We start from the raw sequence: 19,237 nt of genomic DNA, 5'->3' as shown, positions 1-19,237 counted from the left end.
GTGAGCCAGCATGGGGCAACTCAGTTTAAAGGAGCAGTAAAGAGATGCCCCTGAGCAAGACACAGTGAATAATGTCAACTAGCTGAAAGAGGGTGACTGAGCACCGAGACAGCACATGCAAAGGTCCTGTGGCTCGGGGGTCCTGAAACAAGAGGCTGGGAGAAAGCCAGCATACAGAGAGACAGGCAGGGGGCAGGCTGAGGAGCAACTGTCAGCAAAGGCCACAGGGTGGTGTCTGTAGGGAAACAGCGGGGGGCCCAGTAACATGGTCTTGTCTCTGACTTTTGAGCAACGAGAAGCTCGTGGCAGTTTTTAAGCAGGAGACTGACTTGCATTTCAGAAAGTCCAGTCTGGCTACAATAGAAAGAAGAAACCAGAAAGGGCAAGATGGATGGGGTGGGCGGTGAGCAACCTGGAAGGAGGCAGTGGGCAGTGGGGCACATTGCAGTGCCTGCAGCCATGTGCAGAGAGGGACCAGGGCTGGAGGGGTCCAAGGTCAAACTGCAGCACCAGAGGGCAATGTGATAGCAGAAGGAGGGGTAGGCAGTGTCGGACCCCGCATCTCTGCCTCAAGTGACTGGGATGTCACCGTGAGATGGGAGTACTGGGGAGGACCAGGTGTGAGCAGGAAGGTCGTGGGTTTGATGGGCATGGGCTGAGTGCCAGGCGCCTCTATGACCCCCAAGCGGAATTTCTAAAGGGCACTTGGGTCTGAGAGGCCCCCTCGCCTAGCCTCCCCATCTGCCCTGCAGAATCATCCGGACCAAAGTGCAGCAGCCCTTCAACCTCCCCATGGACAGCTGCGTGGCCACCAAGTCCCTGAGCCCAGGACATACGCTGAGTGAGTGGTCGAGGGGCTGCAGGAGCACACACGGGGACACGCAGGGGGTTGTACACATGCCCACTGTGCAAATGAGCCCTTCCATGGGAACAAAGCCTTGCTGGGCTCCAGGGTCCAGTCACTGAGGTGTTTAGGGTGGCAAAACCTCAGGCAACCTCAACTCCAGAATCCCTCCCACCAGCGGCCCCAACTCCTCCATGGTGGCAGCAGGGGCTCTCAGGGGTGCTTCCCCCTCCCCCCCCCTGCCATATCCTGACCCTGTCCTTCTCATGCCCTGCAGTCCCCAGCTCGGCCGTGACGCCCCCAGAGTCACCACAGTCTGACTCTCTGGGCTCTACCTACTCCATCAATGGGCTGCTGGGGATTGCACAGCCAGGGGACAGCAAGAGGAAGACTGATGACAGTGAGTGTGGGGCACAGGGGTAGGGGGATGCTGGGGTGGTTTGCTCTGATGGGGACAGAAACCTCTTCAACCTAGGGCTTTGCAGCCTGGCAGCTCCCCACCTGCAGCATGTGGCCTATCTCTGAGCAGCCATGGCCAGAGCCTCCGAGCCTGGCCTGACCCTCTGTCTGCAGCTGAGTCTGCTCCTCCACTCCAGGCTGGGTGGAGATGGGTCCCCTGAGAGCTTTCTCCCTGCCCGGGACACCAGGTGACCAGGACAGCTGCCGCCTGAGCATCGATTCACAGAGCAGCGGTGGGGCCCGCAAGCATCTGCGCACAGAGGCCTTTGGCCAGCACCACCTCGAGCCACTCGAGTGCCCCTTCGAGCGACAGCACTACCCCGAGGCCTACGCATCTCCCAGCCACTCCAAAGGCGAACAGGTGAGAAGCGCCTGGGGTGGGCGTGCAGGCTGGCGATGCACGGTCTCCGACGATCCCGATCTGCCCATGGTCCTGCCACCAGAGCAGCCAGAAATTGTCTTGATAGCTCGGGCTCGAGCTTCACGTGGTTCCAAGCCGGCATGCTGTTCTTCCAGGAACTGGCACTTCCTCCTTGTCCCCCAGCCCTCTCGCCTCCTCTCACCAACCTCTGAGCCGGCCCTTTGAGAGGAGCCACACAGCCACTACCACCTGGTCAGAGACACAGGCCCAGATCCGCCCCCAAAGCTGTAGCCCAAAGTCTCCATGCCATGACTTCAACCAGCACCCCTGCCCCCTCCGGCCACTCACACCCACACACACATGACCCTGGTGACTCACGTTCCAGAGTACGCACTCCGTCCATGCCTCCCTGCCCTGGCACGCCGTGTGCCCTCCCAGCGCTCTGCCCGGAAAAGTACCGCCCGGCCAGTATGACTCAGCTCACGCACCACCTTGCCTGCAAATTCTGCTCCCCAGGCATTTGACCTCTCCCTCCTGTGCTTTTACATGGCGACCTGCTGCTCCTGGTCACCTCTCACACTGGATCGCAGTGGACAGAGGTGTGAGGACACAGGGCAGCATCTTGGAGCATGTTTTACTCTCCAGCCCCAAGCTCTGTGCCCTGTTGAAGTAGGTGCTCAGGAAAGGCAGGGTCAGTGAACACACCGAGATCCAGACAGTTGATTGACAGCCCCAAAGCCATTCTCATTTCCAGCTCAGGACAGGTGACTGTTTGTGGTGGGATGGCTTCTGTGAGGTGGCAGAGATGGCCCAGTGAAGTTGCTCCACTGACAGAACCCCCAGGAGCTGCCTCTGGCCGTACTTGCTGCCAGAAGTCATTGTGACCCCCGCCCTGCCGGTCATCAGCAGGAGAGCTTTAGGTATCTGCCCCTCTTTGCTCACGCTGTCACTGTCCAGCAGTGAGACAGCTCTACGCAGTAAGATCTGAGCAGGACAATGACAATGAGGCTGACAATCTGCTGAACCTTTGCTGGTGACCGTCTGGGCAGCCGGGTCCATGTAGATGACTTTGTCAGCCTGGCTACAGCAGCCACGAGGGCCAGAGAGGAAGCTGCCATCAGCAGCTGAGGACAGGCTGGCTTGCTGAGAGTCGGCACAGGGCTCCGGGGCAGGGGGGCAGCAGTGGGGCCACTCCCCAAAGGGACCAGCATGACCCGAGTACAAGCACTGTGTCCTAGCAGAGGGTAGGAACCCTGCCACAGGGTCCTGAGCACCTGCCCCATTCCACATGGGACCTGCTGGGTCACAAGGAGACCCTAGCACGTGCACAGGAGTCATGCAGTGAGAGTGGCAGGGACCTCAGGACAACTGTCTCCGTGTGTGGAGATGAGCCAGGGCCAAGGAGAGTGCAAACGACTGGTGTCGCTCAGACAGTCCCATGGTCACCTGTGTTCGAGGCCGTACCTCTAGGTCAGTTCTTGTTTGAAGACTGGAAAAGGGATAGTGAAAGCCAGGGACCTGCTGCAGACAGGGGGACGGAAGCCCAGCACGTTCCTCAGTGACCCCCCACCTTATCCCTGTCACGCGTTCGTTGTCATTCACTCCTTTAGCTTCTGGCGAAAGGTCTTTTCAGCCCTCGGTGGCCGACGGTGCTGCCCAAGGAGCGCTGTGTCCCTTCACCTGCAACAGCCGGGCCCTGGGGGCTGGAGGTGGGATAGGGACAGGCCACCTCCTCATGAACCCAACATGGGGAGAGTGTTCGGCAGAAGCACTGGGTGTCACTCCCAGGCGTACCCAAGGTGTGTAGCTCTTGTCCCTCTACTGCCCACTCACACTAGAAGCACATTGACATGACAGAGGTCAAGAGCCCGGCGGCTCCTGACTCCTCATGCGTCTGTGATGACGGATGACTGAGCACGTGTTGTCCCCGTGCCTCGCGCCTGCACACATACATGTGGACACACCTCTGTCCTTGCATCAGCCTCATGAAGCAGGTCCTGTTGCCCCTGTAATACAGGTAACAAAATCGCGGCTCAGAGAGGCAAGGACACTAAAGCTGCTAGGGGTGATGCAGCCCCGCCTCACCCAGCTCAAGTGCAGTCCCACAAGCAATCCAGCCATCCCCAGGGTGTGGAAGCCACTCTGCGCAGTGTCATCAAAATGCTGACCGCATGGATTTGGGTTTTTTGTCCACTGAATTTTCTGGATTTTGGAACAGCCACAGGATTTCAGTAGGTGTTTTGGTATAGAACCAAGACATCCGTAAGATACTTTAAACCTTCCCTACACTCTCTAGAAATTAGGTACTTGTTCAGTCACATTACGCTGGGCTGCAGCACCTCCACCCACCGTGAAGCTGGCCCCTTGGGAGGCATGGGACTAGAGCCCAGTGAGTCATCAATTGCTGCGATATTGGTGCCCTGGTGGCCTCCGGAACTGCCCGCATGCAGCGAAAGCACTATGTCCTTGGAGAGCGGGTGGATTGGAAGTCACTGGAAGCGTCGCCTTCAGTGGAGCACCCCTTCTCTAGTTCTGACAATTTCACATAGCTCATCTGTAACACTTGCAACTCCACATGCTGGGTCACAGTGGGCGTGGTGCATTCCTGCCTTCGATGGAGCAACTTCTTTCTGGAAGGGGCACCAAGGAGCTGGCCCTGCTCATTGCAGAGGCTGGGAGTGGTTGAAGATGGGGTTCGAATGAAAAGAACCCACGTATTGGACAAAGAGCTTCTCCAACACCATCAGCTGAGCGTCATCTCCAAGCCAGAGCTGAACACCAGCATTTGCTTGAACATGGAGGGAGAAAGCCCCGGGGTTAAGGGTCAGGGCGGTATCCTCAGTGCAGCTGCCCAGGATCCTGGCTGCAGGCTCCCCACAGAGAAAGCAGACGTGACGTCACTCGCCCATGTCACAGGGCTGACAGGGATAGATCAGCCAGCAGAAGCAGAGCTCTGCAAATGTAAGAAGTGTGATGATGTCAACCAGCTTGGGCATCAGCACTGGAGCCAGACCCCTTGGGTTTAACCCTGGCCGTCTCCTACGGCAGGGGTCCCCAACCCTTGGGCCACAGACTGGTATCAGTCCGTGGCCTGTTAGGAACTGCGCCGCACAGCAGGAGGTGAGCGGCGGGCAAGCAAACAAAGCTTCATCTAGATTTGCAGCCGCTCCCCAGCACTAGCATCACCACCTCAGCTCCACCTCAGATCATCAGGCATTAGATTCTCATAGGAGCACCGGTCCCTGGTGCCAGAAAGACTGGGGACCAATGCCCTGTGGGACAGTGACAAGTTTCTTGACCTCTCTGCACCTGTGTTTCCTCTCTGGATGGGGGTGAACTATTGAGCTGAGTGAAGCGCTCGGCACAGCTCTATGAGCTGAGTGCTCTACCCTGCACCCTGTCCTCGCCGGGTTCAGACCCTGCGAGCAGATGAGGAACCAGACTGTGTCAGGCCAGGTGACGCCCACAGAAGGAGCTGCCCTCTCCCGTGCCTGCTCGCAGGCCACCAGCTGTGGCAGAGGGGGCAGCCGTGATCTTGGGGTTGAGGAGAACGAGGATGTGAGTCAGAGAATAAAACCAACTGAGCCTGCGAAGCAGACTTAAGAGTGAGTGGAAGAGGGGACAGCGAAGGGTGTTTCCTGGGACCCAGGTGTCTCTGTGCTGCCCCGGGGTCTCTGTGCTGACTTCTCTTTCTCCCCAGGGCCTCTACCCACTGCCCCTGCTCAACAGCACCCTGGACGACGGGAAGGCCACCCTGACCCCATCCAATACACCCTTGGGGCGCAACCTCTCAACTCACCAGACTTACCCTGTGGTGGCAGGTAGGACGCTGGGATCTCCTGGGCCCCGAGGAACTGGCTGGAGGCTGGGCTGGAGGGCAGGGTGTGGCTGGCCTGAGGAGGAGGCATTAGGGCCCGGGGCCTGGAGAGGACAGGGGCTGTGCTAGCAGGGCCTCCTGGTAGGTCATGAGGGTCCGACCCTCTCTGCTCAGCCCCCGCTGCGGGAGAAGCAGGCACACAGCCCTCGGCCACACTGGCAGGGGCACCGCAGGGAGGTAGAGGCTCCCTGCTTCGCCCAGCCTGACGAGCACCCCTCCCGCCTGCCGCCCGCCCCATCTCATAGCCGGTCGTGCATGCCCCCCATGCCATCTCACCCTCTCTCCTTGTCTCCCTCCCCGGCAGATCCTCACTCACCCTTCGCCATAAAGCAGGAAAGCCCCGAGGTGTCCAGTTCTAGCTCCACCCCTTCCTCTTTATCTAGCTCCGCCTTTTTGGACCTGCAGCAAGCCGGCTCTGGGGTCGCAGCCGGCACCTCGGTCCCGCCCTTCAATGCCTTTCCCCACGCTGCCTCCATGTACGGGCAGCTCGCGGGCCAGGCCCTCCTCTCAGGTACGACAGGGAGGTCCGGGCCAGCAGCCTAAGGGGGCGGGAGGGTCCTCAGAGCCAAGCCCCTGGTCCAAGGGGTCCGGCCCCTGCTCTGCCCCCATCAGCCTTCTCTCAAATCCCCAGTAACTGCCGGAGGTGCCAGGATGTGGGTCTCCATGGAGCAAAACGGGCCTTGTGGGGCAGGCACTCTGGAGGTACCTGGGAGTGGGGTGCCCTGCGGGTTTCCAGCACCTGGCTCCAGGGCCAGGAACCAGGCACTGAGAGGCAGTGAACACTTGGTCTTGGGTAAAAACATTTTAAAAGAAGGAGAAAAGGACAACACTTTGGAGGGAAAAAGTCACTGGCTTTTAGAGCCAATTTCTGGATCAGATTTCTAAAGAAGACAGAAAGCCAGTCACAGTTGAGTTCCCACTGTGTGACTCCCTTTGAGCAGGCTCCACAGTGTTCCCCTTAGAGGACACTCAGCGGTGATCCACCCACGAGAGACAGGAGGGCCGCGTCCTCGAGGCCTTCCAAGCTGGAAGCACCTTAGGTACGTCGAGAGCAAATCTCGGCACCCAAGGAGAGGCAGGCAGGGAGAGGGCCTGGCTGGGCCCTGAATGGGCACATGGCTGGTGAGGGCCTGGCCCAGTGCACCCCGTGACGCTGGCGGGGCCTGGGCAGCAGCTGACTAGGCAGGGCATTTACTTGGGCAGAGCAGGCATAGAAACAGGACCCCCCCTGGGGTAGCAGGAGGGGACAGCCCTTGGACCAATGGTTTTCACTGGTCCTGGCCACCCTCTCGAAATGAAAGCTTTTGCTTGAAAATCACTGCCCCTCCGCCCAGAGACCACAGCTACACACCTGAGTTAGTTCATCCTCATCTCATAACTGACTGTACCACAGTCCGCTGGACACGGAGATTCCTCTGTGCGCCCCATGTCTGCTGTGGGAGGCCCTCTGGGAAGAGGGGGCACAGAGATAAAGGGTTAACATGGCAAGCCTGGTGTGTGGGAAGCAATGAAGAAAATGTTGACTCAGAGTCGGGATTTCAAAAGAAGTGAAGTCAGTGGGGACGGGTCACTTGTTTTGACCAAAGCGATGAAAGGAGAAGGTCTGTGAGCTGCGTGGGCTGACGTCAGCAGAGAAAATGGGGGTCGGGCATAGGAGAGGCCGCCTTGTATGAAAGGCAGGCCAGGGCCAGGAGGGCCGGGTAAGGCAGGCTCGGGGTGAGGGTGTAGGCAAGAATGGAGGGTGTGAGGGTGTGGATGGGCGGCAGGACCAGCCAAGCACGGGGAACAACAGAGGGCTGGACAATAGCCTGGTGGTGGCATGGAGTTTAGCTGAAGCAGCCCAGGACAAACTCCCCGCCATAAGGTCCCCATGCTTTCTCACCTCCCCATCTTCCTGTCAGGGCTCCAAGCACCCTTGTCAACATGCAGTCAGGTTAGGGGACACTTCCAACTTCTATCTGCTCCTGACTGAGTGACATGCCGGCTCTCCAGATCAGCTGCAGGGCATGCAATGTGGGACAGAGCAGCTGGTGGCAGGCACCTGGGGTCAGGCAGGCAGCAAAATCACAGCTTTGGGGTGTTCCTCAGGCACGAGGCCATGACAATTGGTGTCCATGCCAAGATCAGAGTGTTGGCCTGGGCTCCTTAAAGACTGTCCACCTGCAGCCCCTGGTTGAGACTGGACCTGGGTACCCTCCATGTGGCCGAGCCAGGGCAAGCAGATAGGAGGCCACAGAGAAAAGGCAGGGGCGTGGGGGGCTGTTACACCTGTTCAGAGAGGAGGAGGTGAATTTAAGAGAGGAAAGGAAGTGGGGACAAGGGGAGAGCAGCGAGGCAGTGAGTGTCCTTTCCATGGCCATCTCGGCCTACCTATGCGCCCCATCCTCCTCCGAGGTTCCTGTGGACCCTTCTGCTACCTCCTGCCACCTTTGCTGCTTGGCAGAGTCTCCAGGTCACTGCCCACCCAGCCCAGGGCTCTGACTGTCCTGCTGGCTCGCAGCTTCTCCCCATCCCACTAGGGACCAGACCGCATCAGGGTTTGGAGGGTGTCAGATTGCTCCCTATTCCTCCCCATTCCCTCCAGACACCCATCCAAGGTCCCAACACACTTGCCAGGAGCAATCTGGAGGAGGCTGGTCTGGACTGACTCCCGCTCCACTGGTCAGAGGCCGTGAGTTTGGTTTTATCATCAAAGAGTCCACTGCCTGCCTCCATCCTTTTGTGCAAAATTATATTTAGTCTTGCCAGGGAGATTGCTGGGTTGCCATAAATTCTCCTTGCTATCGGAACAAGATAAGGGATTGAAAAGGTCATGTAGAGGGCAGACATCAAAGCGGGCAAGTAAAAGGATCTGAAACCATGTCCGCCCACCTCGGGATCCCTCTGCGTCATGGAGTCCTAAGCCCACTCTGTACAATAATCATGACAGCTACCAAGATTTCTGGGGTGCTCACGTCCCCTTGTGAAACCCCACTTCACAGCCAGTCGACATGGGCCTGTGCCTATGCCAGTGTCTTAAAAATAGGACCGTAGCGGAAGCATATTTGCAGAGGAGATGGAGTTACAGACCAAAGAGAAATGTCTGGTGAAGAGCCTTGAAAACGAGTGGACGAAGGCCGCGGCCGGGCCGCCGTGGAGGGGATCTGCCTCGCGGCTTCTGTAGTTTCACTTCTGAGAAGGTGGCAAGGCTCTTGGCTTTGGGGGAAGAGACCATGTATGTAAGGAATTGAAGCAAAGAGTGCTGTGGGACTGGTAGGAAAGTTTATGGCCACAGTCTGAGAGAGGGCGCCCTGAAGAGGGTCTAGCAGCCTGTCCCAGAGGCTAAGGTCATGGGAGGAGGACTTCGGGGTCTGCTCCAGCACCGCTCAGAAATCTCTGCCCTGTGGGAGGAAATTGGACAGCTGAGGGGGACGAAGGTTAAAATCTCAGAATACAGAGGAGTGAGGCTGGCGAGTTCAACTTCCAGGAGCAGTTTGGGGACTGGTTCTCACAGGAGGGGACCCGGGGCTACTGTGCCCTGGCGCTCAGCCCACTGAGCTGCTCAAGAAGCAGTACAGTCAGGAGGTGGAAGGGACAGGACGAGGGCAGGAGGAAACAGCAGCCTGGGGTGCACCTAGGCCTGCCCCACAAATCGGTGGCCCGAGAGCTGAAACTTGCCTCCCAACTCCTGCCCCATCACGGTGGACACAGATGTGACCTCAGAATCTGCCCCACGCAGCGCCCCAGGCAGTCCCTGGCCACTGGTCAAGGGTCAGGTGAGCCCATCTCACCGTCTCTCATCCACTGGCTCCTCATAAGACATGCAGGCAGGAGGGGAGCCTCGGTCCTTTGCTCCTCAGCCACAGCCTGGCCTGGGCCTGGCCCCTCTCTCTGGGGAGGAGGGGGGCAGTGCATCGAGCCCAAGCCAGCTCAACGCCCCCTCTGCCATAGCCTTCCCACTAGGCCGCCTGCCCTCACAGACGTCACATCGCTCCCTCGTGCAGGCTCTTGGCCAGGCTGTTGGCCTGAGAGCCAAGGGCCAAGTCTGAGAGCTGACCGCCTGCGATCTTCTCTGAAGGAAGACCAGCTTGGCCCTGGATCCTCCTTCTGCTTCTGAGCGCTCTGCAGTTCCCTTTCCTCGCCTGCGTTGCCATCCCCTCACTTGCTTGAACCCTGTGTCTAGGTACCTGGATACATCTGTAGATTTTCCAGCAGGGTCTTCTCTGTTTGGTCCAGCACCAGTCACAGCTGGACATTATCCTGACATTCACACAAAATGTTCATGTTGATCAACAAAGTCACCCTGTTTCAAATAATGAACCCTGATGACTCATTTTAAACAGGATTTATTCTGTAAGGACTCCCACAACATGTAATAATTTATAGGATGTGTCCACAGCACTAGGCGGTGTCCACCTATAGTAGGCAGCCCTGGCTCAGGACCACACTGGTGACACCGCAGCGCTAGGGATGAGATAGTAACAGTGATAAAGTACACGAGGCTACTTCTCTTCACGTTCTGTGTGTTCAGAGGCCAAGGCTGGGGGCACGTGGGTGGCTGGCCTATGGCCGCTTGGAAATGATCCTAGAAGCAGGATGAGAGCCCCAGGATCCCAGGGGCAGAAGTCCAGCAAGCCTCCCCGCCTGCTGACCCCTTGTGCTTGGCCCCCAGTGCCCATCCCAATCTGCGTCCTGTCTTTACTTGCTGCCTGGCCTGGCTAGTCCAGCACCCTTGTTCCTGCTGTAACACGAGTGCTCTGAAACATGCTAGCATGTGCTCACAGCGTTTGTGGAAGAGCAGCTATGTTAGGGGACTCCCCAGAAAGAGAGGCAAGGAGAACTTAGCCACTGGTATTGATGGCTTACAGGGTTCCATGGGACGTGCCTTCCCCTTCATCACGGCCAGGCACCCCCCAAAGGGGCCAAGGGAGGAAGGTCCACACCAGGGCTGGTGGGAGGAAAGTTGTATCCCAATGGGGTCCAACAAGGGAATACACTTGAGAATTTGGCTGGCAGGGACTCACGGGGCCACTTGAGTCCTCAGGGGACTTACAGACTGGGGCAGAAGAGCAAAGGGCACTGGGTAATGGTCACAATCTATGCAGTGGTTCCCAACCAGGGAACATATGGCACCATCTGGAGAGAATTTCGGTGTCGCACTGTGTGGGAACTGCTACCGGCACCCACTGCTACCCACCAGTGGGTAGAGGCCAGGAATGGGCCTGAACACCTTGCTGTGCAGGGACGCCCGAACGTCACAGCACTGAGCTCGAGAAACCCTGAGAGGTCACCAAGAGCTTGGATGACCCAATAAGTCACCCTTCAAACTGGCACTTGTCAGTGGAATGGGCATTGTTAACAAATGTGGTGGGACAGAGGCCCTGACCAGGGCAGAGTGAGAGTCCTCGGACAGGGGGCCTGACCTGGGCCTGCACGACGTGAGGAGAGGCCCGGGCGGAGGGGCCTGTGGCCATTGGCACAGGGTGCTGAGGCGAGAAGCCCACCAGGTCAGAAGGCCTCCAGAATGGGGAGGCTGGGCTGCCTGAAGTTGGAGACAAGCATAGCCAAGGAAAGCAGGGCCTCATGGGACACCAGGCGGGTCACCCACAGATACAAATAAACAGGACCGGGCTCTGTTTGGCTGAGAGTAGTTCTTTTCAAGAGTAGAATGGACAGTGTGTGGTTTACAGTCACATGTAAATGCTGAATATTTCTCAGCTATGTCTCCTTTTCAGGTCGGGGATGGCCAGTGGGTTTCATGTCCTTTGTAACTCTGATGGGCGGTTCCCCTGTCAGACCAAGAGGAGGAGACCCCACTGTGGCTCAGTGGAAAAGAGCACAGTGACTAATACGAAGTCTTTTGTGGAGCCAAAAAGGGTAGCAATGGGCCTGCAGGCCATACCTGTGCCACCCTTCGAGGGGCCTTGCTCTTGGTTCTGCTCAGAGTTGGGGTTGAGAAGGCATGAGGTCTCAGGCCTCTAATGTTTTTATTTAGGCCACTGCTGTACTGAGGCTGGGGGTCAGGGTTATGGTTAGGAAGATAGCCCAAGCATCTCCCCAGGACAGTGACGTGTTTGTGGGTGAGTAGGATTCACGTATGTGAGTCATCAAGAACAGGGAGCAATGCAGCCTACAACAGTCAGTGCTCTCTGCATGGTGGAGCCTGTCCTCTGCCAAGGACAGAGGAAGTGGCTTGGGACAGAGTGGGCATGGTGGGTGGGAAGCAAGACAGAAAGTACGTGGGCTCCTGTGGCCCAGCTGATGACTTCTTCCTGTGCTTTTTCAGGGCGAGAGATGGTGGGACCCACGCTGCCTGGATACCCACCCCACATCCCCACCAGCGGACAGGGCAGCTATGCCTCTTCTGCCATTGCAGGCATGGTGGCAGGTAAGGGAGAGGCTGGCTGGAGGGGACTATTGTAAGAGGAAGTGTCAGCTAAAGGTGGAGCGAGAGGGAACAAGAAGGAGGGGTGTCCCATGCACAGACTTCTGGAAGGACACTGGAGGGTAGACGGGAAGGTCCACCTTTGTAATCACCTGGAAAAGAGATTCTAGCGCAGTCCCAGCCACTTAACTGTCCCTAACTTGGCCTCCTTCTTCTCAGATGCTCCCATATCACCTGCCATGGCGACAAAGGGGCGGCTGAGGCAGACAGCTGGTCAAATCCAAGCTCTACCCCTTCCACCCATTCCAGGAGCCCCAGTGGAGTGTGCTTGGGGCTGCAAAACTCTAGGGGCCAAACATAGCCCAGCCTGTAAGCAACCTGTGGTCACCCAGTTACTTAATGCTGGTGACTCTTGGTTCACCTTTCTGTAATCTTTGAATATGGATGGTGTTGGAGATGGTGATAATGATGATGGCTGAAATACAGCCCCCTTCACATCCCACACTCATGGACCCTGTGTGGGCAGAGTCCATTGCAGCTACTCCAGAGGTACTGCAGAGTGTGACATGAACTGGGAGCATTGCTTCATACTCATCCAGGCTATCCTGCAGTCTTGCCTGTCAGTCATTCGGTTTCTTTGTCCACCAGCATGGTCATCACCCAACGGTGACCCATGGTGTCAAGGTCTGGACAAGCAAGGAGGACAAGGAAGTTTTCTTGGGGCGAGTGTCTCTCTTAGGAACCACACAAGAAGGGTGGACAGGGTAGAATCAAGCCATTTCCACCGCCCAGAAGGCCCGAGGACCTGGAGCTTCTAGAAGGGGCTCTGGATCCGGGCATCGGTGACTCCCATACCAGCCCTGGGCCAGCCTCCCAGGCCTGATCCCAGAGACAGTGCCATCACCCAGGCCTGCTCCCTGTCCCACTCCCCACCCTGGACTGTCTCTGCCAGCCACCCACGCTGGTGCCCTGTGCGAGGGGGGCGGGGCTCCTGGGCAAAGGGAAGGGAGGGCTTGGAGGGCTCTGCGCTCCCTGGGAACCTGCTGAGCTGGCACTTGTTGCTGCCTGGTTACCGTGGCAATGTGCTTAATGCAGCGTTGAAAATACAGAATACTGACTCCTCTCTCTCCCTCCTGGCCCCACTCCCTGCCTCCCTCCCTTCCTCTCCTGGAGCGTGAAATGAGATTGGTCAAGATAAAAAAGGAAAAGATTCGGTTATTTTTTTAAGAGTGTGGATAATGGGGCCTCTCAATCAAAATCCCAGGCTCCAGTCAGCTCCCCCACCCCCCTTCCAACCTCTCCACCTTTCCTTGCCGCCTGCTTAGAGGGGAGGAAGAAACATAAAGCCCAGCTCCTCTCTTAATTATGTATCATCCCGGGAGCAGGCCCAGGGCAAGGGGTTCCGGGGGGTCAAAGTCGAAACATGGGGTAGCTGGGAGACGTGGGCCTTTCATCAAAGGCCCCCAGGTTGTTTCCAGAATGACTTCACCCTGAGTGGGTGTCAAGAAAAATGGCACAGCCACACCATCCACTGCAAGTGGGTTGCAAAAGGAAGGGGCCCTGCTTTGTGTGGCGGGTTGGCTCTCGATAAGTTACATACAAATTTGTCTTCAGAAAATGTAGTACTACTGAAGTGTTTCACCCAGTTCCTAGGAACTCCATGGTGCAGAAGAATTCTTAAGGAGTTTTTTTCATAGAAAAATTATTTGTCCATCTCTTGCCAGTGGCACAATCTTCCGGTTGACTGAATGGGGATTCTTTCCACTAGATCAATAAACCTTCATTGAGCACCTATTATGTGCTACGTACATAATAAATGCTCCAAGCAACGTATGCCAATGACAGTCTTTAGTCAGTCACGGAAGGAAGGAAGAGATCATTTATTAAGACCTTTTGTGTTCCTGGCTATCCACAGATGTAACTTTATTTCTTATTTACCATTCCCATGTGCTTGGGGAGCTAGTATTATCCTAGTTTTATAAAGATAAGGAAACAAGCTTAGGAAAGCAGAGTTGTGTGCTCAGGGCCATAGCCGCACTACCTGGCTGAGTTAGTATATTGATTTCACACCTAGGGCTCTTTCTGCCACCCACCACACCGGACACAAAGACGCCAGCTCTAGGAGAGCAGCCCGGAACAGGACAGGACACAGACTTCTGCTTTGCCTTCTAATTATTGTTGTTGTTGTTCCTGCCCCGCTAACACTCTCACACCTGTTCTGGAGCTGAACCAACAGCTCCAGATAGCTTGATCCATCCACCCACCCATCCATCCACCCACCACCCACCCATCTATCCATCCATCCACCCACCGACCCACCCATCCACTCATCCATCCATTCATCTATCTTTACACACATTTTCATACATCCATACATATCATCCATCCTTCCATCCATCCATTTATCCATCCACCTATCATCCACCAATCCATTCATCCTTCTATCCATTGCCAACAACACTTGCTGGTGAATTGGCTATAGGCATTCAAAAAAAGAGGAACGAGGATGACACCTGGGTTTGGGGCTTGGGAAAATGCATGGGTGGTGGTGGCAAGTGCAAGTGGGGGAGACTAGGAGAGAGAGAGGTAGAGTGTGTGGAAGGTAGAAATCAAGAGTCGTTTTGGGCCAGGTTAGGCTTGAGACACCTCCTCTGTACCCAGTTTAGTAAGTCAGCAGGCATGGCATGTGTCCCAAGTCAGGAGACCATCCTGGTGAGGGCACACATTTCAGCCTGTTCAGAGCTGTTATTGAATGTGAAGAGTTAGACAAGATCGGCAAAAAGAATGTGGGTGAGAATCACAGAAAGCTCACACACCACAGCCAGGCTCTTTAGCACTTGGAATTCTCGCAGGGAAGCAGCCAGAAGGAGAGTGAGGAGGAGAGGCCAGCGGGTCGGGATGCGGTCCTGGAGAGGGCATGGTGGGCAAGTCAAAGTCACTAAGAGATTCAGGGTGGTGGACACAGAAGTGGCCACTGGAATGACCGGGTAGAGGCTATGGGGATTTGGGCCATCAGCCTGACACAGGGGCATGAGGAGGTGAAGGCAGCAACCATGCAGCAGAGATAGATGCTGGCAGCTGAGAGGGGTGGGGGCTTAGGGAGAGGGTTTTTTAATGTGGGGATAACAGGAGGCGTTTGCTGGCTGAAGGGAGTGATGGGCTAGAAAGGGAGAGACAGAGTTAACGGAGAGGAGCAGGGATCCAGGCTCAGAGCCAAGTTCTTGGAACGGAGCAGCAAGGGCATGCCTTTCCTGTGTATGGGGACACCCACAGGACAGGTGTGGGAAGGTGCTATACTGCCTATCAAGTCCCGCCCGCCCCTACCCCAGCTTCTCTGTGACTGAAGCAGACGTGTGTTCATGTGTTCGAGAGTGAGTGAATAAGTGGCAAAACCAGAGGGCACGCACACTCCATTTCTGCCTCTCTTCCTTGTCCCTTAGAGCAAGTGGCATTGGCTCTGGGTGGGGCGTAGGCATGCGGCACAGGGCAGACTGGTTTCCTCCATGGATGTAGTAAACCAGGGAGGTCTGGGCTACATGGGGCAGTTCGCATTGTGGGGAAAGAGCTGGAGTAGGAGCTGGGGTGTTTTGGCTGGCTCTCAGTGCAGACGTGGCCTTGGGCTGTCATTCCCTCTGTGCTTAGCAGGCTCTTCATTTGGGAAACCAGTGGTTGGGTCAGATCATTTCTTTCTTTCTTTGCTTTTTCCTCCCTCCCTCCTCTCTTTTGCACATTTGTTTTGTGAGCCCAAGTTGAGTTCAGGGACCTGCTCTGTTCCTGCCCTGACGTCCTCCCCTCCCCCTCCCCCTCCTCACTCCCACCCACTCCTGCACAAATGCCTCCTTCCCAGGTCAGGAAGCAGCCCCTCCAACCCCAACCCAGGCTTTAACATTGTATTCTGGCACCTGCTTAATGGGAAAAGAAGAAAGGCCAGCACTCCTTGACTGTTTCTTGCACAGCAAGCATGGTGCCAAATATTTAATGTGCATCATCTAACTCAGCCCTCACGAACCATTTGTCCCTTCCTACAGATGAGGAAACCAAGGCTCAGAGGAGTGAAGTGACTTGCCCAATGTGACACAGCCAGGAAGTGGCCAGGCAGTTTCAGGCCACAGTGCCACAGGGGCACTCAGCTCCCAAGAGCATGAGTTTCTGAAAGGCAGCATGGACACTGGTGGAACCAGGGTCAGCAGGAACCTGGAACTCAGAGCCAAGAGGCTTAAGGTGGCTCTGCTCTGCTGCCTACGGTGTGACCTGGTCCACCTGGACGTGCTCTGCCCGCCCCTCTCTGTACGCTTCACGGGAGGGCTGCGACAGCAGGGGCACAGTGGTCATGCCTACCTGACCCCGTGGCTATTTAAGGGCATTCTTAAGTCATTTCTTTGGAAAATAATTCTTCGGTGATGCCAGAATCCAGTCACGGAAAGAAGCGATCTGACTTGTTTTGTGTAAATTCACACACTGAGTTTGCTTGAAGTGGCAGAGTTGGGACGGGACAACAAAGCCCTCAGCCAAGTCCCAGGACAGGTTCCCGGCAGCCCCCACCCCCAGCACCTCCCCACTCCTCCCTAACAGACATGGGGGTGGGGGCAGGGTGGGTGAAGAGACTGCACACTGAGTGGTTCCTTCCACAGAGTCCCCTGGCCCTGGCCCCTCTGCAGAAGGCCCAGGCCACAGTAGCAGTGCTTAAGGCATGGGCCCTGGGGTCACAGAATCCACAGGTCCCCAGCCTATCCTTTACCTGGGGAATACAGTGACATCCACCTCTGGGTTCCTCTGGGTTCCTGAGGACAGGGCTTGCAGTACCTGGCAGGAAGGGCACTGCCCAAGGTGTGCTGATGAAGGGCCTGAGGGCTGCGGGGGCCTTCTGAGCTCCCATCAGGCTGCCTTGGCTCCTCGGGTGTTATTTGCTTGACTCGTCAGCCCCGCACAGCCCTGTCCTCTACCCAGGCACCATTTCGACGCCCACCTCACCTCTCGCCCTTGTGTCCCCAACAGGAAGCGACTATTCTGGCAACGCCTACGGCCACACCCCCTACTCCACCTACGGGGAGGCCTGGCGCTTCCCCAACTCCAGCCTGCTGAGTAAGTCCTGGGGTGGCCCTCTGCTATGCAGGGCGCTGGGGTATGAGGCTGGGCGGCCAGTTAGGCGAGGGTCTGGGAGACAGGGTCACGAGTGGGGTCACCTGGCCAGAAGGTGGTGCACCAGATCAGGTCGTCCTGTTCAGGGAAAGAGGGCGGGAGAGAGACGTCCCTGCACCTTCTCCCTCCTGCTGCCACGTCTACAAGATCTTGTTCTGAGATGGACCAGGGCTCAGGCCTCCGGAGGCCCAGGTAGATAGGAAATCTCAGGGTGGATGCCTTGCCTTCAGGGGCTGGCAGTCCAGCAGCAGCAGACATCTGCGGGTGCCCTCTGTCCCCTGCCTGGGAGTGTGCCATGTGCACACATGGGCCACCTAAGGAGTGATAAGTGCTCGTGATGCAGCAGAAGACCCCGGTTCCACCACCACCCTGAGGGTTGGCTTGGAGGCAGACAAGCTTCAGGGTCCTCCTACGTCCACGGGGCCCTCAAACCCTGGCCCCTTGACCATCAGATGCCAAATCCTTTGGCTCTGGGAAGGAAGATTCTGTGACCTTGCACCATTCAGGGAAAGCTGGGAGACCCCCAACGGTCCCCCAGTGTGCATGGTTATGGGGGTCACAGCAATCGTGGAGGAGGGGCAAGAGCCCCTTTCTCATTCAGGCCAGAAGTTCAAAGGGGAGGCAGCAGAAGAACCGGGGCCAGGAGCCGATCAGATGGGCCGGGTGGATGAATAACCTGCACTGTCCCAAGGTCTGCGGAGCCAGGCGGCTGTGCTGCAACCCTCCTCTGACCAGCAATGCTGTTATTTTTTGGTGTGTCCAGGTTCCCCCTACTATTACAGTCCCACGCCAAGGCCAAGCGCACCACCCACCACCGCCACAGCCTTTGACCACCTGTAGTGGCCACGGGGCAGCTGGAGGACCCGGCCGGGGACGGGCCCCAGAGAGTCGCAGAAAGGAATCTTTATTTATTACACAGAGACCATGCAGGTCCAGCCTCACGGTCACTCCCTGTGTGGTTGGCTTCAAGACCCATGAAACGCAGGACAACTCTGCAGAGGCCCCGTCCTCCAAGATTCCTTTGTGGGAGAAAGAGTCTCACCCGAGAGATGCAGACAAGGGACGTGCAGACAAGGGGAGACCAAGTGCTTGAGAGGGATGGCAACCTGGCCCAGGGTGCCTCCCTGGCTCCACCAACAATGCGCCATAGCGGTCCCAGGCTGTCAGCACTCTGTACAACCCACGCGCCACGGCCACTGAGGGTCCCTTCCTCGGCTGAAGCCCCTCCTGCACCCCCGTCTTGGCCATGGGCTGAGCTCTGGGTCCCATCAATCTGAAGCTCCAGTCTCCGTCAAGGGGCCTTCCAGCTGTTGCCATGCACCAGCATGCCCTGCCTGTCATCCCACGGCTCGTCTCAGAAACCAGACCCTCACAGCTGCAGACAGACTCTTCAAAGGGCCCAGCACAGAGCAGGCCGAGTTGCTGGGGATCTGTGTCCCTCCAATAGCCTTGCCACAGTCCCAGACCCCAACCCCTAAACCCAAGGATACCTGCAGCCACCCACCAGCCATGCCAGCTCCCTCTCAGCCCACAGCTCCTGCCCTAGGCCTGACTATAAATACTGCAGATGCAGCTCTGCTGGGCCCGGCTCCCCTCTGTCCACATCTACTTGAGCATCTCACCAAATTGTCCGCGTTGGGCTTCTCTCCTTAATCCTTCTTTCTTTATTAAGGACCACTCACCATTGCCACTCGATTCAATAAACCATTACTCTGTCTCAGGCCTTGGGCTTGTCTGGGAAGGGGTGAGGCACTGGGCTCTCACTTTGGGGCCAGGGTGGACAGGCCATCTAATGCCCAGAAGCCCTCTGCCCCAACACACTGAACACAAGCGCACCAACGACTCCACGCTTGGACGCCTCCATCTCCTAGTAGATGCAAGGATAACATAAGCACAGGGCGCAGCCCCGGGCCAATCATGGCCACCCAAGTGGTCACTATTAAGAGAGCTGTAGGGAGGCTGGTGAAGGCGGGGATGGTGTTGCACAGAAACAGTCATGACCTGCGGTGTGATGGGGGAGGGAGAAGATGTTTACTGGGCTCTATTGTGCCAGGTGCAGTGTGCAGGCCTCATACCAGTTTAGGTGGGGTTGGTCCCCATTTTACATGTAGAAAGACTGAGGCTCAGAAACAATGAAGTCGCTTGCCCAAGGGGTAGCTTGGGCTCAGTCACATCCTGCTACCATAAGTCTAG

The 19,237-nt window shown here is 56.9% G+C and overlaps 1 protein-coding gene across 7 annotated transcripts in view; it reads left to right on the top strand.

Moving 5' to 3' along the window:
- Positions 1–18,026, top strand: part of PAX8 (paired box 8) — a 45,440-nt gene extending 27,414 nt beyond the window's left edge. For 3 of the 7 annotated variants that reach the window (XM_039851746.1, XM_039851745.1, XM_039851751.1), the window contains 8 exons: positions 753–841; positions 1,122–1,244; positions 1,492–1,664; positions 5,365–5,485; positions 5,846–6,052; positions 11,807–11,908; positions 16,901–16,987; positions 17,808–18,026. In XM_039851746.1, coding sequence (XP_039707680.1) covers positions 753–841; positions 1,122–1,244; positions 1,492–1,664; positions 5,365–5,485; positions 5,846–6,052; positions 11,807–11,908; positions 16,901–16,987; positions 17,808–17,884 — 979 coding nt within the window. In that variant the 3' untranslated portion in view covers positions 17,885–18,026. The remainder of the gene's footprint in view (positions 1–752; positions 842–1,121; positions 1,245–1,491; positions 1,665–5,364; positions 5,486–5,845; positions 6,053–11,806; positions 11,909–16,900; positions 16,988–17,807) is intronic. The other 4 variants (XM_039851747.1, XM_039851749.1, XM_039851748.1 and 1 more) reach the window with 2 other exon arrangements.
- Positions 18,027–19,237: the final 1,211 nt, after the last annotated feature.

Source organism: Pteropus medius, unplaced genomic scaffold, assembly GCF_902729225.1.
Source record: "Pteropus medius unplaced genomic scaffold, Ma_sr-lr_union100, whole genome shotgun sequence".
Lineage (NCBI taxonomy): Eukaryota > Metazoa > Chordata > Mammalia > Chiroptera > Pteropodidae > Pteropus > Pteropus medius.
Note: the sequence above shows the minus strand (reverse complement) of the source record. Positions and strands in the feature narration are given on the sequence as shown.